At 56.6% G+C, this 26,393-nt stretch overlaps 1 protein-coding gene and 1 long non-coding RNA gene across 2 annotated transcripts in view; one reads left to right on the forward strand and one right to left on the reverse strand.

The window, feature by feature from the left end:
- The first annotated feature begins 2,583 nt into the window (after positions 1–2,583).
- LOC306802177 lies at positions 2,584–7,144 on the forward strand. Its single transcript, XR_013774298.1, has 3 exons — positions 2,584–3,905; positions 4,801–4,917; positions 6,940–7,144. It is a non-coding gene; the product is annotated as an uncharacterized lncRNA (long non-coding RNA).
- Positions 7,145–12,688: 5,544 nt separating this feature from the next.
- The window catches only part of FRAS1 (Fraser extracellular matrix complex subunit 1), a 97,022-nt gene continuing 83,317 nt past the window's right edge, over positions 12,689–26,393 (reverse strand). Inside the window, exons 49-73 of the mRNA XM_079306028.1 lie at positions 25,723–25,953; positions 25,489–25,602; positions 24,365–24,515; positions 23,730–23,889; positions 23,355–23,517; positions 23,024–23,270; positions 22,191–22,535; positions 21,814–21,974; positions 21,310–21,457; positions 21,009–21,214; positions 20,397–20,553; positions 19,849–20,049; positions 19,061–19,248; positions 18,626–18,901; positions 18,277–18,509; positions 17,993–18,153; positions 17,141–17,355; positions 15,990–16,140; positions 15,621–15,728; positions 15,327–15,486; positions 14,875–14,991; positions 14,616–14,782; positions 14,142–14,347; positions 13,754–13,900; positions 12,689–13,338 (exon numbers count right to left, since the gene is read on the reverse strand). Coding sequence (XP_079162154.1) covers positions 12,754–13,338; positions 13,754–13,900; positions 14,142–14,347; positions 14,616–14,782; positions 14,875–14,991; positions 15,327–15,486; positions 15,621–15,728; positions 15,990–16,140; positions 17,141–17,355; positions 17,993–18,153; positions 18,277–18,509; positions 18,626–18,901; positions 19,061–19,248; positions 19,849–20,049; positions 20,397–20,553; positions 21,009–21,214; positions 21,310–21,457; positions 21,814–21,974; positions 22,191–22,535; positions 23,024–23,270; positions 23,355–23,517; positions 23,730–23,889; positions 24,365–24,515; positions 25,489–25,602; positions 25,723–25,953 — 4,998 coding nt within the window. The 3' untranslated portion in view covers positions 12,689–12,753. The remainder of the gene's footprint in view (positions 13,339–13,753; positions 13,901–14,141; positions 14,348–14,615; positions 14,783–14,874; positions 14,992–15,326; positions 15,487–15,620; positions 15,729–15,989; positions 16,141–17,140; positions 17,356–17,992; positions 18,154–18,276; positions 18,510–18,625; positions 18,902–19,060; positions 19,249–19,848; positions 20,050–20,396; positions 20,554–21,008; positions 21,215–21,309; positions 21,458–21,813; positions 21,975–22,190; positions 22,536–23,023; positions 23,271–23,354; positions 23,518–23,729; positions 23,890–24,364; positions 24,516–25,488; positions 25,603–25,722; positions 25,954–26,393) is intronic.

Here is a 26,393-nt window from a genome sequence, read left to right on the forward strand (position 1 = left end):
ATGGGGAACAGGAGCACAGAGCATTATGGTTTATTCTGTAAGGCCCTACAGGAGCCAAATCCCAGGTAAAGCCATTCCTCAGGGCACTCCTCCTCCAGGTAAATGACAGTGACATCCACACTATGACTTTGCCTACTGTTCACTACTGACTGCCTCAGTTTACCTAAAAAATGTTAATTTCCTGCACTACAGCCTACCTCAAATTCACTCCCAAAGTTTTCCCTGACTCTCCACTACCTGTTGACTCCTTTTTATCTCCAGACGTTCATTTGGCCTAGAGGCACATCTCTCCCCGGACAAACGCGTTGTCTCGCTCCATACCCAGTCCCGGGAGCACGGAGGTGGTGCCTGGCTCAGAGATAAGAGGCAGCAAGGCGGGTTTTTGCCGGGATTGGGGACACGGCGCTCGCTCCCCTCACGCCATCCCCGTGCGCGGGGCCTCGCGCGCCCCGCCCCGAGCGCTCCGCACGCGCCTGAGGGCGGGGCGCGAGCAGAGCGCACCTCCCTCCGTCCAATCAGCGCCGCGATCGCCTCACGGCGCCCGCCAATCCCGAGCCGGCCAAGGCTATATAAGAGCCGCGCCTCGAGGTGGCAATTCTGAATTTTCTGCTTCGGCGCTGCTCCTTCTTTCTTCGGTGAGGTAAAACTACAGTTTAATATATCTATTGATGATGTATGGAAATGAGGGTGATGTTTCAGTGTCTGGTGTACTGGGGGGCAGGTACTCGGTGATCCCAAGTAAAACCATGGCAAGAGTGGGGATCTGTTGATCCCTGAGTTTGCCCTGGCATCCCAGAGCCTCTCCCCGTGCAGATTATGGTGAACGTGTTTTCTAAACCGGTTGTTTCCTGGTATTTTTAGTGTTGAACTAGCGCATTTTTCTCATTTCGTGTCTTTTAAGCCCTGGGTGGCGTTTCCCCTGGGGCTGGTGGAGTGCTGAGGGTTGCTGTTGGTTCTGGGAGAGAAAATTGCCTTGCAAAGCTTTTCTAGAAAATATAACTATATGAAATCATTAAGTTGCTATGATAAGAAGAGGATTTACACTCCCAATAGAGAACTGGGGTGTTTAGAACAGAGGACTGGGAAACATATGGGTTTTTTCTGCCTTAATTCTTCCAACCATTGATTTCTATTTGCAGCAGTAACTTAATTAACTAGAGCTGCATCACTGATGATATCCAAGCTGTCCTTTAGGACTGAGAGCACAACAGGAAGCAGGACTTGGGTTCAAGTGGGTCCAAACGATGCCAGGAAAACATAAATCTCTCAGAAAACAGCATAAAATAATGTACTATAAATGCCTTTATTTCAGCCAAGTGCCTGCCACTATAGTGGGTGAATATCTGTATTTACTGAGACAACACACAGGTGATGCACTCATAACCAGGCACTCCTGGGTTAATTTTAATTGTTGCCAGGTGGTTTGGGTTTGGATCTGTACAGAAAAGCTGGAGCCCTGAAGCACAAGGAGCTGTGCAGCTTCTGAACTACACAGATATTTCATGTTCCCACAGAAACCTGCTGGGCCCTGGTTCTGAGGCAGGGGTGTCAGCCCTTCCTGCTGTGTCTTTCCTGGCTGGGATGAGGAAAACCCACCTGGCTTTCCCATGCAGGGCTGCCTGAGGCTGGGAGCTGCAATCCCCAGAGCATCCTCAGGCTCCTGGGGGTCTCAGGATGAGGGACAGCTTCAGGCAAGCCCTGCCTCTGCCTCAGATTTTTGTCAACACTTGTCAGAAAGTGCTCTGGATGGCAGATCAGATCTGTTCACAAAATGGGTTATTTATTAAGCAGACAGGAGATAACAGGCAAATAAAATTTTGTTCTGTCAGGATAAAACATTGAATCCAGAGTGTTCATCCAGAGGTAGATGGGGACAGTCCAAACAAGTCACTTTACTTGTGTTGTTACCAGTCTGTGTGGATCAGGATGTTCCTCACTCCTTGGGTCTCAAATCACAGGAAAGATGAGATGCAAATCAGGATCAAAGGAAAGTTCTGGAGTTAATTTTTGAGTTGCAGAGGTTGGAGCTGGGTCAGTGACTCCCTGCACTTCCATTCATGCTTCTCAGTCCAGAGTTCTCCATAAGGGAAGTTCAGCATTTTACAGATCCCTGGCTTAACATATCAAGTATTAGACAATTGGTTTAGCATATCAAGTATTAGACAGTTCTACAAAATACCCAAAAATATGCATGTACTTTAAAATAATCTGGTTTCCTCAAAGGTGTGATGTACCTCAAAGTGTTCCTACCTTCTCAAGGTATTACTCCAGTCAGGAATTTCATACCTTACCCCGAGGAGGTGAGGAAGAGGTGCACAAAACTGATTCCACAACCATACAAAAATTCAGGTTTCATTCAGGGAGAAATCCTTCCCACCCACCCACAAATCCTTCCCTTGCTCTTGTCCAGTGTGCCCTGATTTCCAGTTTAGCTCCCCTAATGCTGTGCTGGGTGTGGGTTTGGGTCCTGCCTGGCCACAGGATGCTGTGGCAGTGGGAAAATCAGCAGGTTTAGCTACTGTGGTGTCCCAGCCCTGAAGGTTTTTGTCACTGTTTGTTTCTGCAGAGAGAAGCATCCCTGCAAGCAGAAGAGCCAGGCCTGAGGCTGCTCAGCATTTCTGTGACCCACTCATGGTGTCACCTGCCCTGGGGACAGTCACCACAGCTGCCCACAGCCAGGAGTGTCCAGCTGAGGGACCCAGGAGGGTGCAGCTCCTGTTTCCAAGGAGGTAAGAGCTGGGGGTGCAGGATCTGGAAGGCAGGGAAGGAGAGGTATCAGGGAGAATTTCAGCTCCCAGCAGCTGGAATTTGACTCTTGGCATCACTACATCTGGTGTGTTATCTCTGGGCATGAGATTGGAGCTTGGACATGCCCACAGTGTGTTGTGGGTTGAGTTCCAGGAGCTGCTGGAATGACAAATTGCAGCAGCCACTTGCCTGTGTGCATAGAACCAGCTGTAATGCTGGCAGCTGCTTGTGAGCTGAGAAAAGAACACCAGGAGGCTGGAAACAACTCCCAGAAATTTGTTTAAAAAAATGGGATGGCCTTCTCCCCAAGTGTATGAAAGACTCTTTTGGCTTTAGTTCATAGATTGAAAACTGAAGTGCTTGTAAAGGTGTTGGTGTTTGCTTTAATGTATTTTTGGTGAGGTTTTGATTCAGTGCTCTTATTGGAGCTGCTGTTGGCTGAACAGGTTCCTCTAATTCCCCTGTAAGGATGTGGCTTGGTTCAGTGCTTCTCACACCTTGTACAGTAGATGGAATTCCTCATGGATGGCTTGTGGTGCTCCCTAAAGGATCATTTCTGCCTGCAGTGACAGTTCTGCTCCCCTGTGAGCTGGTGTGAGAAGCAAAGGATTTGCAGCAGCGTGTTTGGAATGATGTTCCTGTGGCACAAACATTCCTCCCTGGCAGGTTATAGTTTTGAGGCACTGGGTGACAGCAGCAAAGCACTGACAGAGTGTTAGCTGTGCAGGGAACAAAATACTTCACTGGGAAACCATTCTGGCTTCAGAAGGATCTCTGTGACCCTTTCCATGCCCTGTGCTGACAGGGCACAACAGGCTCTGGGACTCAAGTGGATCCATTTCTTGTTCTGAAGGGACAGTGAACTGGTGCAACGTGCAATGAACAGAGGAAGGTGGATGTGAAGATTTGGGTCAGTCTGGGGAGTTCTGGAGCCCTAAGAATCATGGCAAGTGTAGCATTAAAACCTACACATTAATAATAGTAAGAGGAACCAGTTCTCAGCAAACTCAACTTCCAAAATGATTTTTCAATATATAATAAGATCAAAATGAGCTTGGCAGGAAAGCCCCTGTGAAGCAGAGCACAATGAAAATATCTGTGAGCAGAAGCACTAAGGAATTCCTGCTGCTCCTGATGTTCTTGTTCTTCTCAGGGGGGTTTTGTATGGCAATTTTCTCACCTCTGGTGAGTTACAGCCACATCCCCCTTGAAGAAGAAGGTGTGGAGAGAGTGGCAAGCAGGAAGATGGATTTTAGCCCACCACAATTGCTGCAAAAGGAGGAAAAGGAAACCAGTAGCCTGGAAGTGGATGCCCCAGGCCCCTGCCAAGCACAGGGGTTGCTGCCTGGTGATTTTTCTCCACTGTGTCTGTCCTGTTTGGTCTGTTCAGGGCTTGTTCCTCACTCTTCCCTCCCAAATAATGCTGGAGGAAGAGGGCAGAACTCCCAGTGTGGCTGTGGAGGATTTGTCTGCAGTGACTTGCTGCTGGTGGAGCAAGGGCATGTAGCTGCAAAAGGAGCATAGCTGGATGAGCCCTCTCCAGTCCCCAAGCACTGTCCCCAGCTGTCACACCCTGCTGCTCTAACTTGGTAAGATTGTATTGCCCCAAGCCCAGCTGCTGTTTTGTGGTGCTGTATGCAGACCCAAGGACCTCTTATCCTGAACTGCTGCTCTCAGGAGAGGAGGGTGCTGAGCTCTATGAACAAAGGACAAAAGTAATCCAGCATCCTGGACATCTCTAATCCAAAGTCCAGTGCCAAAGGATAACTCCCAAGTGGGGTCTGGGATGATGATGGTTCTGTTAAAATCAGGCAAGTAATACAATAAGAAAAATTACCAGCCTTTTTATGTCTGAAAGAGGTTTGAATAAAAATCCTGGAGAAGGGCACTTACATATTTATTCTGGCTGTCACTTCTCTTTTTTTTTTTTTATTTTATTTTTTTTTTAATTAAAAGCTCTATAATAAGCAAAGAGAACAAATACATGAAAGCCAGGAGTTTTTGACTTGCACAGTTGACTTAATTTTTCTTTTCTTCTCTCTTTCAGGACAGGAAAAATCATTTAATTGGACCCAGCTATGTTTTGGTTGGATTTGAGCAGCCAGACCTGAGGGCCTCAAACCCTGATGGCCTGCACTGGAGGACACCTGCTCCTGCACATGCTGTGGGGTAAGCCAGAGGGACTCATTTCCCTTCTCCTGTCTGTTGGGATTAACTCACTAATGTTTACTGGGATCTGGTGAAAACTCCCTTTATCCTCAGGTTTAGGGATGTAGTGTGCATTAGGGAAATATTTGTGGCTAAGAACTGAGATAACCTCCAGGGTGGAGAATGAACATTTTACAGAATCAGTAGTGGACAGGCAAAGAAATTTTAGGGGTAAAATTGAGGTAATGTGTGGAGGAGAGAAAACAACATTTTGAGGTAAAAAGTACTGGACAGGTAAGGAAAATTTCAGGGGAAATTCCTGAGGTGATCTGTAGTGGATAGAATTAATATTTGGGATAGAAGAGAGGTAATTGCTGGGGGTTTTGGTGGAAAAATAGAGGTGATCTATAGGGACAAAATGAATGTGTTGGAGTTCAAATGTGAGTTAACCTGTAGAGGAGAGACTGGAAATCCTGAGGTTAAAATGAGGTGGTCATTAGCAGATAGGCATGGAAAAAAATGGGAGTAAAACTTGAGTTTGTGTAGGGACAGAATGAGCATTGTGAGGTAAAATGAAGTAATTAATAGTTACAGGAGGAAAAATCTTGGGTGCTGAGTCTATAAAGAAAATTTTGAGGTGAACTAAGGTGGTCAGTAGTGTACTGGTAAGATTAAGTTTTTGCTTGAAAATTTGAGACAATCTGTAAGGAACAAACAATATTTGGGTGAATAACCTGAAGTTATCTGTAAGGGACAGAATGAATATTTTAAGGGTTAGATGGAGGTAAATAGTGGGGGGTTTGGTGGTAAAATCTAAGCCATCCATAGGAGACCAGATTAACATTCTGAGGGTAAAACATGAGATAACTTGTAATGGACTGAGTGAACATTTTGAGGTAAAAAGGAAGTGGTGAACGTGTCAGGATAATTTTGGGGTAAAACTTGAGCTGCTCTTTGAAGTACAATGAGTATTTTGGGGGGAGAATGTCAGGCCATCTGTAGGGGCCAGTGCTGATGTGTGCCCTCTGCAGTGGGGGCAGAAATTCCTCCCTGCAGAGCACGGTGCTGGCAGAGGGGTCACACACAGAGTCAGCTTCCCTCTGGGCCAGAGGTGAAGGGCCATGCAAAACAAACCCTGCCTGACCTCTAAATCCCAGGGCAAGTTCTACAAGCTGCCAAGTGAGGGAATGAAAACACAAACATGGAACCCAGAGCATTAGTGAGGTTCCTGGGAATCCATTACCTTGTTTGCATAGAACTTTTAACAGGTTTTGAAGCTTTTTATGACAACAGTGCATTTCTTCCTTTGGATTATTCACTCTGTAGGATTTGGGGTTTATTGGGGTTTTGGCTCCCTCGTGGTGGCCCTGACACTGCTCAAGAGCTGGTAGGAAGAGCAGTCAGAGCTCCTGGCAGCTGCAGGTGTTTTCCCCCAGGCTGGACAGGTGGGATCTGCTTTGGGTCCTTATGGGATCTGCTGGAAGCAGAGAAGCATAACCCCAAATCTCCACACTGGAGTCGTGGAATCTAAACCAGCACAAATGGATACTCCAAATGAGCCAGGAGAGAACAGGACCAAATAAGGGTCACTGTGACTCTGGAAAAGCAAAAGGAATTGTACCTGCAGCCCAGAATTCCAGGCTGAGGCTGGAGCAGCCTCACGATGCCTCATGGAGCACGGATATTCCCATACAGAGCTGCTTTTACCAGGTTTGTCAGGAACCAGCAACCCTCCATCCAAAGGAGTTCAGTGGGATCAGGACAAGGACATGTCTATATTCCATGGAATTTTATTTATAACCCTCATCCTCCAGCCCCACCGGTGTCCTTGGGGATTTTACTGAGTTCCCTGGAACTGAGCTGGTTCTCACCCCCTCCGAGGTCAGGCTCCAGTTGATACTTTAAAGGCAGTGGCCAGATGAACTCCTGGCCACTCCTGTGCCCAGGTAAGGACATCCATGATTTTAGGGTGTTTTGGGTATCATCAGCGGGGTGCTCTGTGCAGACCCTGTTTTTTATCACAGCTGCTCTCTCATTTCTCAGTGGTCACCAAAGTTTCACGTGCAGTTGCTGCTCTCCTGTGGAAAGTGCCCGGGATGGAGGCACTCAGTGCTGTGAGGGGATTGGGTATATACAAGATCCAATTCAGTATCATCCTGGCAGTGCTGTGGGTCCCTTGGAGGAGACAAGGGTGGCCCTGGCCAGCAGCAGAGGATACCAGCCCACAGCACGGGCACCCCGTGCAGGAGCACGTGGAAATAAAACAAACCTTGGACATGCCCAGGCCTTCCCAGCTCGCACTCACGGGCCAGCACCTGGTTTTGCCATTTTTGAGTTTCCTCTTTTTTACCCGTTTCCATCCCAGGCAGGACCTTCCCCGACTGGAAATAAAATGTTTTAACGGGATTTTTAAAACCAGACGTTTTGCCACTGGAGAGTGTGAGTTGCAGAGAAATGGAGGGAGAGGAAGGAGAGCATCAGGTCTGGCAGCTGTCAGAAGAGCTGCACCTTACTGCGGCCCGAGGACGGGCACATGGAGGGACAGGGAGGCAGCTCCGGCTCCCGGAACACGGGCGGCACCGGGAGAGCGCCGCTGCCGCCCTTCTCGCGGGGCCCAACTCCCCGGAGCGGGACCGTGCCCGGCACCGGAGCGGGACCGTGCCCGGCTCCCCGGGTGCCGCAGCCGCCCCGGCCGGGCAGGAGCGGCAGCGCCGCGCTCGGGGGTGGCGGAGCGGCGGGGCCGGGCCGGGCCGGGAGCGCCCCGTGTCCGCCAGAGGGCGCCCTGCGGGCCCCGGGCCCACACGGGGCTCCGCGTCCCAACCGGGAACCGGGAACCGCCGCACCGGCACCGGCACCGCCCGCCGCCTCCGGGCCCGGCACCGATCCCGGCACCGATGCCGCTTCTCCCGACGGGGGAGAGGCGGCACCGCCCGGGATCCCCCGGCGGGACCCGAACCCCCGAGCTCCATCGCCCGCTCTCGGTCAGTCTCGGCCCGGCAGCGGAGCAGGAGCGTTGTCGAGTGCAGGCTGGGTTTGCGCAGTGCCAGCCCGGGCAGCCCCGGTGCGGCCCGGCTCCGCCATCGCCCAGAGCCGCAGCCCGCCCGCCGGGCAGAGCCAGCGCCGCTCCGCCAGCCGGCACCGGCAGGGCCCGGTCCGCACCCCGGGACACCCCGGGACACACCGACACCGGCAGGGCCCGGTCCGCACCCCGGGACACCCCGGCACAGGCACCGGCAGGGCTCGGTCCGCACCCCGGGACACCCCGGGACACACCGACACCGGCAGGGCTCGGTCCGCACCCCGGGACACCCCGGGACACCGCGGGACACCCCGACACCGGCAGGGCTCGGTCCGCACCCCGGGACACCCCGGGACACCCCGGCACCGGCAGGGCTCGGTCCGCACCCTGCGGTGCCGCCGCTCCCCGTCGGGAGCATCGAGGCGGGACCGGGGTCGGTACCGGGACCGGACCCGCAGGGCGCCCTCTGGCGGACACGGAGCGCGGTGCGAGCGCGGCGCCCCCGTGTGGCCACAGACAGCGCTGCGGGGGCGGGGCCGGCACAGGCGTGAGGGGCGGGGCCACAGAGCGCGGGGCGAGGCCACGGGGCGCGTGCGCGGCGCGGCGCGAGGCCGCACAGGTGTGACATATCACACATCGGCCGCAGGTGCGCGGGGCTCCAGTGCGGCTGCGCGGGGCGGGACCGAGGGCATTTAAACCCCGGAAACCGCCGCGAGCGCCATTTTCTCCCCAGCGCTCGGAGGTGCCGGCAGCAGCCGGTGCGGGCTCCCTCGGCGGGGCCCCGGTGAGGCTCTTCTCTCTCCTTCTCTGCTTCTCTCTCCTTCCCTCTGCTTCTCTGTTCTCTCTCCTTCTTTCTCCTTCTCTCTTTCACTCTGCTTCTGTCCTTCTCTGTCCCCTCTCCTTCTGTCTCTTGTTCTCACATTTTCTCTGCTTCTCTCATTCTCGCTGCTACACTCTCCTCCTCCTCTCTGCTTATGTCCTTTCTGCTTCTCTTTCCTGCTTTTCTCCCGTTCCTCCCTTTTCCCTCTCCCTCCCTTCCCCGGCTCGCTCTCTCCCCTTCTCTCCCTGCTCCGCACCTCAGCCCCCCCAGCCCCTCCTGCCCGGCCGCTCCTCACCCACTGCCCAGCCTGACTCTCCCCTCTGTTCCCCTTCTCTGCTGCTCCTCCTTTCTCCCCCTGCACCGTCCCGGCTTCACCTCACCCGCTTCTCCCTATTTCCCCTACGTACGCCCCCCGTTATCCCTCCTCTGTCCCCGTTATCCCTCCTCTGTCCCCCTTATCCATCCTCTGTCCCCTTCATCCCTCCTCTGTCCCCCTTATCCCTCCTCTGTCCCCTTCATCCCTCCTCTGTCCCCCTTATCCCTCCTCTGTCCCCTTCATCCCTCCTCTGTCCCCCTTATCCCTCCTCTGTCCCCTTCATCCCTCCTCTGTCCCCTTTATCCCTCCTCTGTCTCCTTTATCCCTCCTCTGTCCCCTTTATTCCTCCTCTGTCCCCTTCATCCATCCTCTGTCCCCCTTATCCCTCCTCTGTCCCCTTCATCCATCCTCTGTCCCCCTTATCCCTCCTCTGTCCCCTTCATCCCTCCTCTGTCCCCTTTATCCCTCCTCTGTCTCCTTTATCCCTCCTCTGTCCCCTTTATTCCTCCTCTGTCCCCCTTATCCCTCCTCTGTCCCTTTCTCTCTCCTCTGTCCCTTTCTCTGTCCCCCTGTGTCCCCTGTGTGTCCCCGCGGTTCGGGGTGCCGGATAATAAAGCCCAGAGGGCCGGAGCCGGCGCCCCCCCGCGGGGATCCCCCCCCCCCACACACAGACCGTCCCCAGCACCGGGGGGCGGCTGTGCCCCCCACACTGGGGGCGGGGGGGATTGGATGGGCCCCCTCACTAGGAGGGGGTCCGGGGGGGGGTTTAGAATGGGCCCCCTCACTAGGAGGGGGTCCGGGGGGGGTTTAGGATGGGCCCCCTCACTAGGAGGGGGTCCGGGGGGGGGTTTAGAATGGGCCCCCTCACTAGGAGGGGGTCCGGGGGGGGGGGGGGGGGGGGCCCCCTCCGGGGGGGGGGCCCTGGGGCGGGGCGGGGGGCGGGGCCCCTCCGGGGGGAGGGGCGGGGTGGGAGGGGTCGGGGGGGTCCGCCCCCCTTGGCCCCTCCCACCCTGGCCCCTCCCTCCGGACGGGCACCGCCCCCGGCCCGCCCCAGGACCCTCCTCCGGACGGGACCCGGGGGGGGGGGGGGGGGGGGGGGTCAGGAAGGGGGGAGATTGCGCTTTTTTTTTTAATATAAAATTACGGTTCAGAGTGACGTGACCCCCTCTGCTTCCCCCCCCCACCCCCCCCCCCCCGTCCGGAGGAGGGTCCTGGGGCGGGCCGGGGACGGTGCCCGTCCGGAGGGAGGGGCCAGGGTGGGAGGGGCCAAGGGGGGCGAACCCCCCCGACCCCTCCCCCCCCGCCCCTCCCCCCGGAGGGGCCCCGCCCCCCGCCCCGCCCAGGGCCCCCCCCCGGAGGGGGCCCTCCCACCCCCCCCCCCTCCCCCTGGACCCCCTCCTAGTGAGGGGGCCCATCCTAAACCCCCCCCCGGACCCCCTCCTAGTGAGGGGGCCCATCCTAAACCCCCCCCCGGACCCCCTCCTAGTGAGGGGGCCCATCCTAAACCCCCCCCCCGGACCCCCCCCTAGTGAGGGGGCCCATCCAATCCCCCCCGCCCCCAGTGTGGGGGGCACAGCCGCCCCCCGGTGCTGGGGACGGTCTGGGTGGGGGGGGGGGGGGATCCCCGCGGGGGGCGCCGGCTCCGGCCCTCTGGGCTTTATTATCCGGCACCCCGAACCGCGGGGACACACAGGGGACACAGGGGGACAGAGAAAGGGACAGAGGAGAGGAATGAGAGAGAGACAAGGGAGAGAGAGATGAGCGGATGAGACAGAGATGCAAGAGAAGAGAGAGGCGAGACAGGGGAGAGCCGGGGGCGATAGGGGGGAATTGGGGACACAGGGGACAGGGAGGGGGGGGGATAAGGGAAGCAGGGCCGGGATGACAGGGAAGGGGAAAGGACGAGGGGCAGAAAGGGGGAGGCTGGAGGGGAAACAGAGCGGGTGTCGGGCTGGGCAGGGGAAGAACGGGGCGGGAAGGAGCGGGGAGGTGGCGGGGAGCGGAGCAGGAGCGGGAGAGAAGGACGGGGGAAGGATGGCAGAGGGGGAAGGAGGGAGAACAGCAGCACAGACAAGTACAGAGAAGGAGAGAGAAGTACAGAAAAGGAGAGAGAAACAGGGAGAAGGACAGAAGCAGAGAGAAGGACAGAAGGAGACAGCGAAAGAAGGAGGGAGAGGCAGAGAGAAGGACAGGAGAGAGGAGAGACAAGCAGAGAGAAGGACAGGAGAGAGAAGGATAGAGGACAATGAAGCAGAGTGAAGGAGAAAGAAGGAGAGAGAACAGAGAAGCAGAGGGAAGAGCCTCACCGGGGCCCCGCCGAGGGAGCCCGCACCGGCTGCTGCCGGCACCTCCGAGCGCTGGGGAGAAAATGGCGCCCGCGGCGGTTTCCGGGGTTTAAATGCCCTCGGTCCCGCCCCGCGCAGCCGCACTGGAGCCCCGCGCACCTGCGGCCGATGTGTGATATGTCACACCTGTGCGGCCTCGCGCCGCGCCGCGCACGCGCCCCGTGGCCTCGCCCCGCGCTCTGTGGCCCCGCCCCTCACACCTGTGCCGGCCCCGCCCCCGCAGCGCTGTCTGTGGCCACACGGGGGCGCCGCGCTCGCACCGCGCTCCGTGTCCGCCAGAGGGCGCCCTGCGGTTCCGGTCCCGGTACCGACCCCGGTCCCGCCTCGATGCTCCCGACGGGAGCGGCGGCACCGCAGGGTGCGGACCGAGCCCTGCCGGTGCCGGTGTGTCCCGGTGTGTCCCGGGGTGCGGACCGGGCCCTGCCGGTGTCGGTGTGTCCCGGGGTGTCCCGGGGTGCGGACCGGGCCCTGCCGGTGCCGGCTGGCGGAGCGGCGCTGGCTCTGCCCGGCGGGCGGGCTGCGGCTCTGGGCGATGGCGGAGCCGGGCCGCACCGGGGCTGCCCGGGCTGGCACTGCGCAAACCCAGCCTGCACTCGACAACGCTCCTGCTCCGCTGCCGGGCCGAGACTGACCGAGAGCGGGCGATGGAGCTCGGGGGTTCGGGTCCCGCCGGGGGATCCCGGGCGGTGCCGCCTCTCCCCCGTCGGGAGAAGCGGCATCGGTGCCGGGATCGGTGCCGGGCCCGGAGGCGGCGGGCGGGCGGTGCCGGTGCCGGTGCGGCGGTTCCCGGTTCCCGGTTGGGACGCGGAGCCCCGTGTGGGCCCGGGGCCCGCAGGGCGCCCTCTGGCGGACACGGGGCGCTCCCGGCCCGGCCCGGCCCCGCCGCTCCGCCACCCCCGAGCGCGGCGCTGCCGGGCCGGAGCAGCGCCCGCGTCTTCTTTTTTCCCTTCCTCGGCGCCGCAGCTCCGTGGTAGCTCCCGTTTGCCGCGCTCCAAGGGAACGAGGAGACCGTACGGGCGGCACATGAAGGAACACCCCGGTCACAGCGGGGGAAGTTTTTGTTTCAGCTTTTCTCTCTTCCAGGTGAACGCGGCTGCTCGCCGGCTGGCTCGGAGCTGCCGCACGCCGAGGGTCGGTTTCCTCTCAGTGCCCAGCCCCGGGGAGAGCTGGAGCCCGCAGAGCCGGAGCAGCGCCGGGAGAGGGCAGCGGTGCCGTGCGGTGCCGTGGCAAAGGCAGGAGCAGCGGGCAGTGAGCCGCCCCTCCTCACCAGACTCAAAAAATACCCGCGCGGCTTTTCCGTTTTGGATTATCTTTATTTTACAGTTTATAAAAAGCTTTTCCCAATGCGTGTGCTCCATTAAACTTCCGTGCCGTCGTGCAAATTGCTGTGGACTCTGACTTCCAAGTTCACCTGCTTCCCTTTCCTGCCCTGGCCGCGGGAGCCGCCGCCGGGCTCCCTGGCTGGATGGACGTTCCTGACGGTGCAGCACCGGCTGCCCGCGACCCGCGGGGCGCCCCGGGGCAGCTCCACCTTGGTGTTCAAGGGATGCTCCTCGGGAGCGCCCCTGGCCGCCTCCCGCTTCCTCCGCACCTTGCGGCACTCCCTGGCGAGGAGGCAAATCCCGGAGAGCAGCAGCAGCAGCAGCGTCAGCGCGGCGAAGGCGCTGCCCAGGGAAGCGCCCGTTTGGGACAAGGAGGCGGCGGCGGCAGCTTCCTCCCGCTCCAGGAGCAGCGACTTCATGTTGGTGCCGTTCTTCAGCTGGTCGCCCTCGTTGTCGTAGATGAGGGAGGGCTCCAGCGCCGGCCTCCCATTGCCCTCGGGCACGTCCCTGCGGCCGCGCTGCCAGCGCCGGGCCAGGGAGCGCTGCACTCGGGGCCCGGCCGCGCCCTCGGGGCCGATCACATAGATCACCTGCAGGTACCACTGGTGTCCAGCTTCCACCTTCACCAAAGGCAAGGCATGGACAGAGGGCATGTTAACCACGGCTTTCACAGCAGGGGATGCTGTTAAGAGCTGGTGTGTTTTGTGTCCAGTGTCTGACAAAGCCCAGTGGGTTTTTCTAAGCACTTGCAGTAACACTGACCACCCAGTGAGGTGTCCAGACTGTGCCAGTGGCAATGATTCATTCAGGAACATGAACACTATCTTTTGAAAGAGTTTTTCCATGAGTGCTTCAGGGAAATGTGGTTTTTTGGGTTTTTTTAAATTTTTAATTTTTTAATAAACTACTACAATAATATCCTATTCTTCATTTCCTGTGTCCAAGCTGAATTCTGAAGGCCCAGAGCCTACGAGTGTTTGGGAGGCCCTGGACAGGGAAGTCCATGCTGGGCTCTCCAAAGCACTGGGTACATACCTTATAGAGAGCATCCACCTTGAGAGTAAATCCATCCACTCCGGGCATGCTGCTCACCGAGTGGAACTCGGACAGCTCGGAGGCAAAGTGGGCATCAAAAGGCACATCATGGAAATATTTATCTGTCACTTCTGGCTGGTTTCGGTCCTGCAAGCCAGAGAAGTCATGTGAGGGATGCTCTCTGCTTTCCCCAGAGAGGCTGGAAGCCAGGGTAAGGGATCTAATCCAAATTGCCCATTTCCACACCTACACGCAGGCATGGATTAATAAACACTCATGGACAAAGGGTGGGAAAAACTCTTTGTGTTCACAGTTTGCACAGCAGCACAAACGCCATCTGCTGGCTGCCAGGGAGAATCCCAAGGGGAAGCAGGAGCAGGGGACTCACCAGGAGGAGGAACCGGTGCTTCAGGTACTTGTTGGGCTGGATGCAGCCGTACTGAGGCCCCTCGTTGTAGACGGTGCCCGTGGGGTCGAAGAAGGGCACGTAGCCATCCCTGCCCGTGCACAGGTAAACCTTCTCCAGCTGCAGCTTGTACGCGGCGTTGAGGTTCTGCTCCGGGTGCCAGAGCACGCGCCCGTACAGGATTTGCCCTGGGGACAAGGAGGGGCAGCTGAAATTCCCCAACCAGGGGAAACACCACACATGAGTCTGTGTTCAGAAGGGCTTGGTGTGTGGGAGTGACAGAACACAGTGCCAAAGCACGTTGTTGTTTTATAGGGCTGTAAGATGCTCAAAATGTCATTTATTGCTGTGGAAGAGGCAGAGTCACATCTGGGCTTTGCCCTTTCCTCTTCAGGAAATGGAAGCTGTGAAGGCAGAAACACTGGGTACAAGCAGAAGGGGAGAGGTAAATCCTACCCTTGGAGAAAGCCCCTTTGTAATCCATTTCTGCCAGAGACATCTCTGATTTGGTGGGGTCCATGAGAAAAACCTTCTCGTTGTTACAGAGCTGAAACTCTGTGTTCAGGGAGTAAACAACAGGAACTGGGCGGTTTGTCTGCTGGAAGGCAATGGGGATCAAAAACCTGGAATTGGGACAAGCAAGAAGCAAAGGAGAGATGAGGTTTGGTGCACCCCCAGGGTGCCCTGCCCTGCTCCCTGGGTGGGGGCTCCTTACCGCTCGGGAGCGTGAGCCGTGCAGGGCAGGGGCTTGTCTCCAGGCTCTGCCCACGACTGCGTGGGCTGCACCGTGCAGGGGATCAGCAGGATGGTGTATTCTCCAGAGTAATCCTTCCTGGGAACAGACAGGAGAGCCTGCAGCCACCCAGCAGAGCTCTGAGCTCTTCACCCAGGGCAGCACCTCCCCCTGGCCCCAGCAGTGGCATCCAGCAGACGAATGTGACCTTCAGAAATGCACTGTCACCTCTGGGATCAGTCTATCCACTGGCTTCATTGCTGGACAAAGTCCTTTACGAGAGGCTGAGCTGATTTTTCTCTCAGCAGAACAGTGCTCCAGCCCTGACCAAGCTCCTGAGCATCCCACACTGTTGCTGTGGCTGCTGGAGGGGGACCAGGCAGGACATGGTGCTGGTGGAAGCTGCTGAAGGGGACTGGACCCCCAGCCCTCACCTGTTGTAGGAGCTGGTTGCTCTCCAGAGCTGGTAAGGAGAGTCAAAAGTCTGAGCACTCCACAGCAGCTGCAGGTCAAATTCAATCCCTCCCAGGTGCTCTGGAGTCATCAAAGAGGATCTGACATCTGGCAGGCTGTGGTGCTCCATGACAAACAGCCCTGGGGGAGGACAGGGAGGGGCAGGAGGCAGAGTGTGGGGCTCAGCACCGAGGGGCTCCAGGCGGGGACAGGGACTGGTCCTGCTGCCTGTGTGTGACCCTGGCTGGTGTCCCTGCCAGGATCACTGCCCTCACCTCTGAACTTGGCCTGTGTCCTGAACTCGATGACCAGCCGGCCGTCCTCGCGGATGTAGATGCGGAGGATCTGCAGCCGGGCCGAGAGCACGCTGTCTGTCTGGATCCCTGCAAGGACAGCACCACTGGGGCCCTCAGCACTCTGGCTCCTCAGCCCCACAGGGGTTTGGGGGATCTCCAAAAGCAGGGTTTAGCTGGGGTCATCCTGCAGTGAGCCAGCTGCACGCTTCCTCCGTTATCCCCTGGCTGCCTAAGCCCCCCACGAGCAGAAAGGAAGGAAATATTCCAAATTCCCCACTCCCCCAGGACTCTGGTGGCAGTGCACAAAGTGAAGAGAACACGAAGGAGCCTCTCCTTCCATAGCCTCACCTGTCCTCCAGAGAACGGTGTCGTAGAAGAAGGAGAACTCCATCTCCGTGTGGTGCTCCAGGGAAGCCCAGCCCCTCGGAGCCGTCACGTAGATGTAGGACACGTACAGAGGGACGTGCACTGTCAGGAAGGACTGGGCAGAGTCCCTCACCTGGCAATACAACCCCAAAAACAGGGTTATGCACCTTCAGGTGAAGCCAGAAGTGACTCTGAACATTATTTACATGCAGGTACCTCAGACCAACCTGTGCTTTAATTCAGGGGCATTGCTAAGGCTGGCCAGGACCATGGGACAGAGGAGCTCCGGGCACAATTTCACCTCAAAACCCCCCAGTTTCCAAAACTCTGGATTAAAACTCAGCAATTCTGCCTGCTCAGGCCTCCCAGAGCTCTCCATTTATTATCTGCAGAGTGCAGCTGTACTTCGCAGGCTCCAGAGAATTCAGGGAGATGTTCCAGCCTGGCTGGTGCCAGGCTCCACATGCTCCACTGGGCAGTTGTTCAGGCCAAGCAGCTCCTCTGGGCTTGTGCAAACAATTGGAGCTATAAAAGGAAACTTAATGAAATAGTCCAGGCTGGCAGGAATTAAAAGAGATGATGCTGGTCCTGGCAATGTGACTGGGAATTTAATGCAAGAACTTAAGGGAGATGGAGTGGGCTGCACACGGATAATGCAGCCACGAGAGGGCAGTGACACACCTCCAATAGTGAAAGCCATTTATTTACAGAGGAACATTTTTGGGGTTTGGTCTGCCAGCCTGTTAGTTAGGAAATGAGTTAAAATATCCCATGACCTAGCTCTGCTGTGGAGCATGGAGTGAGAGGCCTCTGCTCTGACCTTGGCTCATTTCTACATGGTCAAAATTGTAAGAGAGAGCCCAGCTGAGGACATTTTTTATTTCCAGTATGGAATTTGGAAAAGGATATTAAAAAACAAGTATTTTCCTGGTGCTCTAAAGATTAGGAGAATAAAACTTGTGACACCCCAGGAAAATAAATGAAACAAAAAGCACACAGCACTGCTCTCTTCCAGGTGGCAGGGGGGAAGCCACACTCCACCTGTACAGAGCAGAGCAGCAGCTGAGCTAGACCCAAGTGCAGGGCAGAGCTGTGCCTGAGAACTGGGAGGGATCTGGGTGGGCCCCTCTCACCTGGAAGTCAGCAGTGACAGAGCCTCCACAGACATCAATCAGCTCAGTCATGTCGTAGAAGGCGTTGAAGGTCCAGATGCAGCTCTTGAGGTTGAGGTGCTGGTACAGCTGGATGCTCTTGGGCTCCCTCACTGCAGGGTCCAGCTGGTAGGGACGGTCGTAGCCTGGGCCCAGCAAGGAGCTGGGCTGGCTCACCTGGTCCAGGAACCCTGCCTCTGAGGGAGAGACCAGCAGCTCATCCTGCCCATCCTGAACAGCCCCAGGACAAGGATGGAGCTCTTGGATCATGGGAGCTCCTCTCCCTTCCTGATCATACTCAGGACTTCATAGGAGTGAAGTAATCATCCTAAAAATCACACTTAGCGACCTACTGATTCAAGGCTGAAGTTAACCTTTAAGAAATGAGGAACAGATTGAGTATGGAATTATCAGAATTAAGTACAGCCTGCTGCCCCCCTGGATCTAGCAAGGATTTCATTCCCTGGAGTGTAAGAGCCACAATCTGCCTGTTCTTTTCAGCTCTGACATTTCCTTCAGCAGTGAATGGATGTTGTTGCCTCATGTGATCCAGCCCTGCAGATCCCTCCCTACCCAGGGGGATATCACAGATATAAGACAGATTTGAAAAGCAGGAAATCACCAGCATGTTGTGAATCTACAACCTACAATCTGAAACATTCCCGTGCCTGGAATCTCATCTCCAAAGGGGCAACTCTGGTCACTGCTGTTAAGCCAGGAAGATTCATTGCTGGTTACATCATGCCAAGGGAGCCCAGAGGAAGACAAAGTTGCCCTCTCCATTGCTTTCCAGGCTTCCACATTCAGGAAGAAGAGGCTGGCACTGCAGGTTACCTGAGATGCCTCTGAGGTCTCTGACAGTGACCAGGTTGGAGCAGACGTGCTGGTGCCTGTAGATGGACTCTGAGAGAAGGAAATGCAGGTTGTGCAGAGGCAGCGTGGAGATGAGGGGCAGCATCCCATCCTGGTGGGGGATCTGCACCGAGATGTGGATCCTGCAACAAGCAGCACGTGAGACAGCACAGCAGAGCAGCCTGCCAGCCACAGGACACTGCACAGCCCTGGCAGGTTTAGTCTGAGCTGGTGAAGGGCTGCACTCCCCCTCCCCAGGCTCATACCTGTTGGGATGCTCCTTGTGCTTCACATCCAGGTACTTGAGCGTGGCAATGAAGGACTGTGCCTGGAAGCCTCGGGCTGTGCCCGCCACCACGGGCGTGTGGCAGATGGCACTGTCTGTGCCAATGGTGACCACGTTGCTCCTCAGGGGGGTGCCCACGTGGCCAGCCTTGTCCACAGCCTTGGCCACGCAGCGCACGTGGAAGCGCCGGCTGAAGTAGATGCTGTCCAGCACCTGAGGGAAGCAGAAGGGTGACACCAGTGCTGCTGCCAGCAGCTTAAGGAAAACCAGTGCTGAATCCCCTAAACCCACACAAGCCCCAGAGCCCAGCAGGTGTCAGCTGGCCGTACCCTGTGGTTGACGCTGGTGAAGGGGGTGCTGTCCGTGATGGTCTCGAAGGGCGAGCGCGCCCCGTTCCCGTCCGTGGGCGCGGCCACTTCCCAGCTGAACTGGATGGAGGACTGGTTGATCCCGGCCTGGCGGCAGCGCTCCTCCATCAGGGCGAAGGTGGGGAAGTGGGGGTCGCAGGGAGTGACACAGACCAGGGGGTAGCCTGGGGACGGGGATTTCTTGGCACCCTCCTTGGTCACTTCTTCCACGCGGTCGTAGTCAGCCAGGGTGACGACCTGTGTAGAGGCAAGAGGGCAGAGCTCAGCTGGGGAGGAGGGAAAGGGTGGGAACAGCCATCCTGCCTCCCACGTTCACTGCAGCTCTACATTTTATCCCCAGAATCCTACTGCAGTTCCTAATCTGCGCTTGAAGGGCACTAAATCACATCCACTCACCACAGGAGGTGCTGGGAGGATCAGGCTCCCTGCTGCCTCCTGGTCCAAAATAGTCACTGTGGCAGTGCTGGTGTCTCCTAGAACTGCTTCCACCGGATCATCTGGGCCCAGCACCAGAGAAAAGGACTCGTGCCATTCCCGGTCTTCGTTGGACATGATCTCCACCTTAAACATGATGTGGGCCACACCTGTGGGAGAGAGTGCAGGAAAAACAGAGAGGAGTCCATTCATCATCAGAGACTGCTCTGAAGTTCTCATCCAAACCCTGTGCAGCTGCTCTAGGCTGTGACCACAGAGACATTATGATAAAATATGAATTATAAATTTTATTTCCACTCATTGCTGCTAATAATTTACCCAGAGGAGTCTACTAAAAACATAAAACTCCAGCTATGACAACTGATCCAATCGATCTGGTGATAGATTTACTAGCAGATGCCGTCTGAGGATTAATAATGACTGTCTTGTGTTAGCTGTCTGGAGGAAAAATCTGGGATGCAGAGCACATTCCCATCCCTCTTTTCCATCAAACCAGCGTGCAGAGCTGTTTGCTGAGGGCTTCTTGGTCCAGCAGCACGGCCTGAGGTGGACTCGACTCTGCCAGGTGCCAGTGCTTCTTCCCCTGGTCTGACCACCCTTTGTTTAACACATCAGCTTTTCTGAGTAATAAAATCACAGCAAACTCGGCGTGAAAAGCTTCCTTTCCCAAATCTCCTGTGTGTTGTGACCTGCACAGGATATCCCAGGTCGCTCCCCTCCTGTGCCCGTCCCCCCGGGGCGCTGCTCACCTGGGCTGAACTTGAGCAGGCGGCTCTTGGGGTAGTAGTCGAGGCCGGCCTGGGCGGAGCCGTCGCGGGTGCTGCAGCGCACCCTGGAGGTGCGGTTCTGGTCGCCGCGGCGCACCACGGGCACGCTCAGCACGGCCACCCCCTCGGGGCCCGGCGGCTCCCGCACCTGGAACGCCGCCGCCTCGAACTCGATGGTGGGGGCTGCGGGGACAGCGCAGGGAAAGCCCCGGGTTTGCATCCCCTCCCTGCCTCACACACGCCCCCGAATCCCTGCCATGTGCTGGTGTTCCAGCCCCTGCTGGCTGTCACGCCAGAGGGACCTGGCATCCCTCTGCTCCCAGGGGAAGCACAGCACCTCCAGCTGCAGGGGACTGGGAAACAGGAGAGGTGGTGGCTCCAAGCACTCTTATCCAACCCCTCCCTTCAGCCCAGGCCGGTGAACATCAGTGACCTGTGCACAGTGACCGTGGCACTGAAGGCATCCACTGGTGGCACTGTGCTGACTCCCTGGGAACACCATCACATCCCTGTGGAGCAGCCTCACTCACCATCTTCGTCATTGGTGACAGTTATGGTTGCCATGTCCATCTTCCCAATCCTAGCTCCACTCCAGTGGTTCCCAAGGGGGCTACCCAGATAGACCTGGAACTGCTCTTCTGGTTCGAAGGCAGAGTCATCATTGATGTGAACACTGCAGTTCTTCACCTAAAGCCAAGTGGAGAAAGCAGCAAACACTGATAGATCTGATAAAGCCACATAAAGGCCAGGCTGTACTTCCCTATCCAGGGCTGCACATTGGAGTGCTGTCCATCCTGGAAGGAACCTTTCCATTTTTAGGGCTGCTACTTCAGTGTGGACAAACCATGCTATTACATGAGACACAGCAGCAAAAGCAACTCCTTCCACAAACCCACAGCTCTATGTACAACAATCCCGAGTCCTCCTGAACCACTAAATTTGCATTTCACAATTTAACCAGTTTAATCACAAAACACGCAACCCCTTCACAGTGGGTCACAGTGCCAGGACAAGAATCTGAGTCATCTGAAAACAGCCTGGACAACTCTGCCAGCTCCCTCTGATGACAGAGAGCCGAGGAGGAGAAGTGAACCTGTCCCAGCACAGGTTCTTCCCTCCCCCAGGAGGCAGGCCCAGCTCACCTTCTCCCCTTTGAGGAAAGTGATGCGGGACTCCTCTGCATCCCTCCTCTCTGTGAAGTCCTGCATCACCTGTGCTGTCTGGCTGCGGGTGTAGCACCTGACAGAGGACTCGTAGCTCAGGTCCCCCGTGCGGAAGATGGGGATGTGCAGCGTCCCCTCCTTCTCCTTGGCCCTGTAGGTGTCCTTGGTGAACTGCATGCTGGGCACTGCAGGGGGCAGGAACAGAGCCAGGCAGTGCTGAGGATCCTCAGGGAGCCAAGGGGCAGGAATGGAACAGAGCCAGCTGCCAGGGATAACTCACCGTCCTGGAGGATGTCATTAATGGCCACGATGGCTTGGAACGGCTTTGCCAGCTCGGCTCCGTGGGGGGAGCTGAGGTAAACAACAAATGTCTCCAGCCCTTCTATCACTGGGTACTGAGCATCATCCAGGATTGTCAGGGGGCAGAACTGGAAAGTGGAATTCCTGCTGTTAGGCGTACAAAGCTTTCATCCTTTCCTGGGTTTCTAGTGTAAAGCCATTATGCAATTATGTTTTCTGAATCCATTAATCAATGTAAAGAATGTTCTACATAAATCTATCAATTCAGAGAACAGGCAGCCATCTTTGTCCTGGAAGCGGTGGCATGACCAAATCTCTCCTGGCTGGAGTGCTGATGGGATGGGAGTCTCTGCCTAGTGGACTTACTAAGAGTTTTCAAGTGGCCCCGAGAGGATTTTCAAAACAAATGGCAGATATGCACAGAAACACAAGACAAGTGTCACCAGGCAAAGCAGACTCAGCAGGAGTCCCAGTGGCTCCTCACCTCTTCTGTCTTGCCTGGCCTGAACTCTATTTTCCTGGAGCTGGGGACGTAATCAACTCCGGGGCTGGCGGAGGGCGGGTCGGATGTCCGGGTGGCACACCACACCGACGTGGGCGTGGAGAGGTCAGGGCCCTGCCTGAGCACGGGGATCTCAATGTGTCCTGCAGCACCAGATGCACATGAGAGAGAACAGAGAGCAGCCACGCTCCACAGGCTCACCCCATTCCCTGCAGCTCCAGCCCCCAGCCTCCCCTTGGCAGAGAGGGAACCCTGTGCACATCTCCGAAGCTCTGCTGTGCCCTCAATCACTCCTTCTGACCCCTCTTTGTGGTGACAGCCTCCAGAGAGAGCCTGCCAGCACAGCCCCTGGTGCTCACCTGCAGCCTCGCTGACGGTGAAGGTGGCGTTGCCCAGGAACACGGCCGAGGCGTCGTTGGGACCGGCGATGACCACGCTGGCCACAGCCCGGCCGCCCATGCGGGCGTTGTCCGAGGCGTCGGCCAGCACCAGCTCGAACTCCTCCTCCTCCTCATACTCACTGTCATCGATCAGAGTGACATCACATGTCACCACGGTGACACCCGGCCCCCAGACGAGGCGGTTCTCATCCGACAGCCCCCGGGACTTGAAGTCGGAGCCGGACTCCAGCGCGTAAAGGCTGCTGCCCTTGGCTGATTTGGGGACGGTGTAGCAGATGGCAGACACAGTGCTGCTGGCATCCCCTAGGAAGCAGTAGGAAAACACCATCATTCTGTGGAAAAACTTTCCATCTATTTGGTGGAGATGCTGTTCATTTAAATAATAAAGCAGCATTCGGAAAAGAGGATGAGGAATGAAAAAGAACACAGTCCCTGCTCCTGAACTTGCATAGCAGCTCCTAAATTCACACTCAGGAAACTGCTGGCACTTGCCTGTTAAAGAACACACAGCCCAGTGACAGAGTCCACAAAAAACACTGTCTAGATCACAGAGAAGCAGCAAACAAATAGAGGGGTTTGCTCTTGCTCGTGCCAGGAGTTGAAACAAATCCAAACTCCAGAAGCTTTTAACAGCAGAGGCAGGAAAGGTTGAAAGAATAAACACCACTGCCTTGTGTGTTGCTTGCCTTTGCAGTTGTGCTGCAGAACCTTTTCTAAAACCATAAGCAGGCAAAGCCCAAGGGTTTGGGGGTGAGGGTTCCCCTCCCGGGGGCTCAGCCCACCCGACCCACCTTTCCTTAGCACGGGAGCCGAGAGGGAGCCGGCGCTCTCGCTGACGCGGAACGTGCTCCTGTCGAACTGCAGCGTGGGCTCGTCCTCGGGGTCCGAGATGGTGACGGTGGCCCGGGTGACGTTCCCCAGCAGGGCGTAGGCCGGCAGGCTGAGCTCCACGGAGAAGCTCTCCGCGCCCTCGAACACGTCGTCGTCGTTGATGGCGATGGTGCAGGCCTTGGTGTGCTCCCGCTCCTCGAACTGCACCTGCAAGGCAGCAGCCTGGCTGCTGTCCTGGCCTGCATGCCACCCTGCCTGTCTCCCGTGTCCCCCCGGCCGTGTGGCACGCACCTGCCCCGCGTGCTCGGCGTAGTCGCGCTGCCCGGGCGGCGCTGCGGCTCCGGCGGTGGCTGTCCCCGGCTCCGTGCGGCACAGCACGATGCTGTACTGCTGCAGGTTCCCCACCCGCCTCACGGCCACGCTCACCGAGCCAGCGCCCTCCCTGACTGCGTAGCTGGAAGGGATAAGCACACACGAGCAACTGGGGAGCAAGCCCTGTGTCTGTGTGACACAGCACCTCGCTCAGGGTGGAAAATCCCAGGCACAGTAACAGGCACACAGCCTGGCAGCCCCTCTCCTCACAGACACAATTCCCTTGCCACGCTGTAGGGAGCTCAGGTAAGAGCCCAGCTCCCAGCCAGGTGCTGTGGCCCTGGTGCCACTTACCTGGTGTGAGTAAAGCTGAGCAGGGACCACTGGATGTGGAAGACGTTGCCGGTGACCACGTTGGGTTTGCTGTCCTTCACCAGGAACTGGAAGCTGTCCCTGGTCTCCTGCACCTTCTCCTCGTGCAGCACGTACCGAACGAGGCCCTGGTTCACATCCTCTGCCGGGAGGGAACACCCAGGGAGTCAACACAGACATCCAGAGGCAGTTTTGCAGATGAGCAGTGTGGATCTGCACGGCTGCAGGGATCAGGGACCACAGTGGCACAGGGAGTAGCTACCCCCCACCTCCCCTTCCCTCAGCCCTGCAAGAGTGAGCTTTCCCCACACTGCTGACTCCACACCTCGGTCAGACTCTGATGATCACATGCACTTGCAAGATCTACAGCCCCTCTTTACTGCCCCAAGTCACATCTCAAGCTCTGACAAGCCTGGAGAACCTGGGGCAACCTACAGGACACAGGTTGGTATCTCTAAGAAATCAGAGGATTTCTGCAACTGACAGCAAAGATCAATGCTGATTTTCAACACACTTTGGACACCTGCCCCTTGTCTCCTCCCACCTAATCTTTCCTTATTTTAACAAACTGAATCAACCGATGGCAAAAAGCAGCAGGGCAGAGCCCAGCTCCATACCCTGTGTAAAGGTGGTCACAGCTGTCCCTGGCTTCAGCTTGCTCTCCACATGACCATTTCTGGGACCGGCTGTTATCTCATAGATCAGCTGTTTGGCATCTGTGTCAGGATCTGTCGTCAGTAATTCCTTCTTAGTGATGAGATTGGTGGCCTGGATTAAAGCCAAACCAAGGGAGTAAAACTGAAGCTCCAGCAGTGCAAGTCTGATTGACTGTTGATGAAAAATGCCCAACCATCCCTCTGTCAAAACAGCCCTCCATGAGGGAAAATCTAGAGATGTGAAAGCCGAGCAGCATTGAAGAGAGATATCCCACAAAGTGTTTGATAATACAAGAAGGATTCAAATTTTGCCTCACATAATTTAAAAGACAGATGTGGCTCAAAGAAAAGCCAATTCCAAAGCAGCTGCCCAGCCTTATTTAGCTGGGGCTAAAAGCTGGGACAAATCTTTGGGTTTCACTTATTAAAACCTCTATTCCATGAGCTGTGCTGATGCTCAGGTGAGGCCCTGCTTGGCAAAAAAACAGCCAACAGCCTCAGATTGAAGGTCTCACTCAGGACAGTTCACACAGCTCTGGTGAGCCTCCACAAAAGCCTCTGTCAAATGCCCTCACATGGATCTGATTCCGTTCCACTACATTTTGCTTTCTCTTGAAAAACAAAATGTTTTTATCAGCAGGAGAGAGAGAGAAAATTGAGCTGCTCAAGGCTGCAGGAGTACTTTTCCTGAAGTGAGGAGTTTGAGCTGAGATAGCCATTTCTTAATACAATTTCTTACCACAGCATCTTCCACTCATTTTTTTTCTGAGAAGAACAAAAGCGTTCCTTACAGTTAATGCTGGCTCCTCAAAAACAAGCTGAGAAGTTTCCTGGGGTTTTTGTTCTGACTTCAGCACAACAAAAGCATGTTACAGCAAGAAATTCCTGTGCCATATCTTTGGAATATATCTCTGCCATGACTGCTGCACCATCATCAAGACATCTCCACCATCAGCAAAGCTATGAACGTACCCTGGGGTGGGTATTGTCCATGACAAAAACTGGAGTGCTGAAGGGGGAGGATGTTCTGCTGCCAAGCTCCCTCTCCTGGAGAGGCAGCCCAAGAGAGGGCAGGCAGGTGTTACCTGTCCATCCGTGTGCTCCAGCCACTGCAGGCCCAGGTTGGTGACAACCCTGGGTGTCCCCTCGTCCACGGGGACAATGTCCACCTGGAATCGCTGCGGTGCTGCGGTCACCACCTGAGTGCAGAGACGGGGGTCACTCTGGGCTCACTCTGGGCTCACTCTGGGCTCACTCTGGGGTCTCTCTGGGGTCTCTCTGGGGCTCAGAGCCCCTGTGCCTGCCCTGCCCCTGCTGACCTGGCTGTGTGTGTCCTGCACCACGAAGAGGGGGCCGCTGCCGTCGCTCAGGGTGAAGGTGAAGCGGTCGCGGGGCGCGGCGCCGCCGCGGTGCCGGTAGCTGAGGCGGCGCTGGGCGATGTCGGCCATGGTGAAGGTGCTGGCTGGGACAGGGAGCTGCTGCCCTGGGCTGCTGAGCTCCAGCTGCCCGTGCCGGGGCGCCTGCACCACCTGGAATGTCAGGGACTCCACCTGCACCCAGACACGAGGGGCAGAGCTGGGACACCACAGGGACTCTGCCCAGAGCTTCCCTGTGCTGCTGCTGCCAGCCACAGCCAGCACAGCACATTCCCTGAGCCCCACCATTCCTTATCCTCTCCAAAGGTGGCTCCCTGCAAAGCAAGGCACATCCCACCCAACTGCTGCTTCAGCTGCTCTGAGACAGCTCCATGAGCACAAGAGCAGCCCCTAGTCCTGCAGCCACTCTGGGCAACGTGTCCCTCACCACTTCTGCCAGCAGCAAAAACCTATGGGGCAGGATTTTGGCTCAGGCAGCCAGATCTCTTGCTGCAGGGGAAGTAGCAGTGAGGTGGAGCCAGTATGAGACAGCTCAGCCTCTGGCCAAAACCAGTAAGAGGATGAAGTGCCACTTTCATCAATGCTAAGCATAAACTCAGTGCAAAGGCCACAAG

This window comes from Erithacus rubecula, assembly GCF_903797595.1.
Source record: "Erithacus rubecula genome assembly, chromosome: 5".
NCBI lineage: Eukaryota > Metazoa > Chordata > Aves > Passeriformes > Muscicapidae > Erithacus > Erithacus rubecula.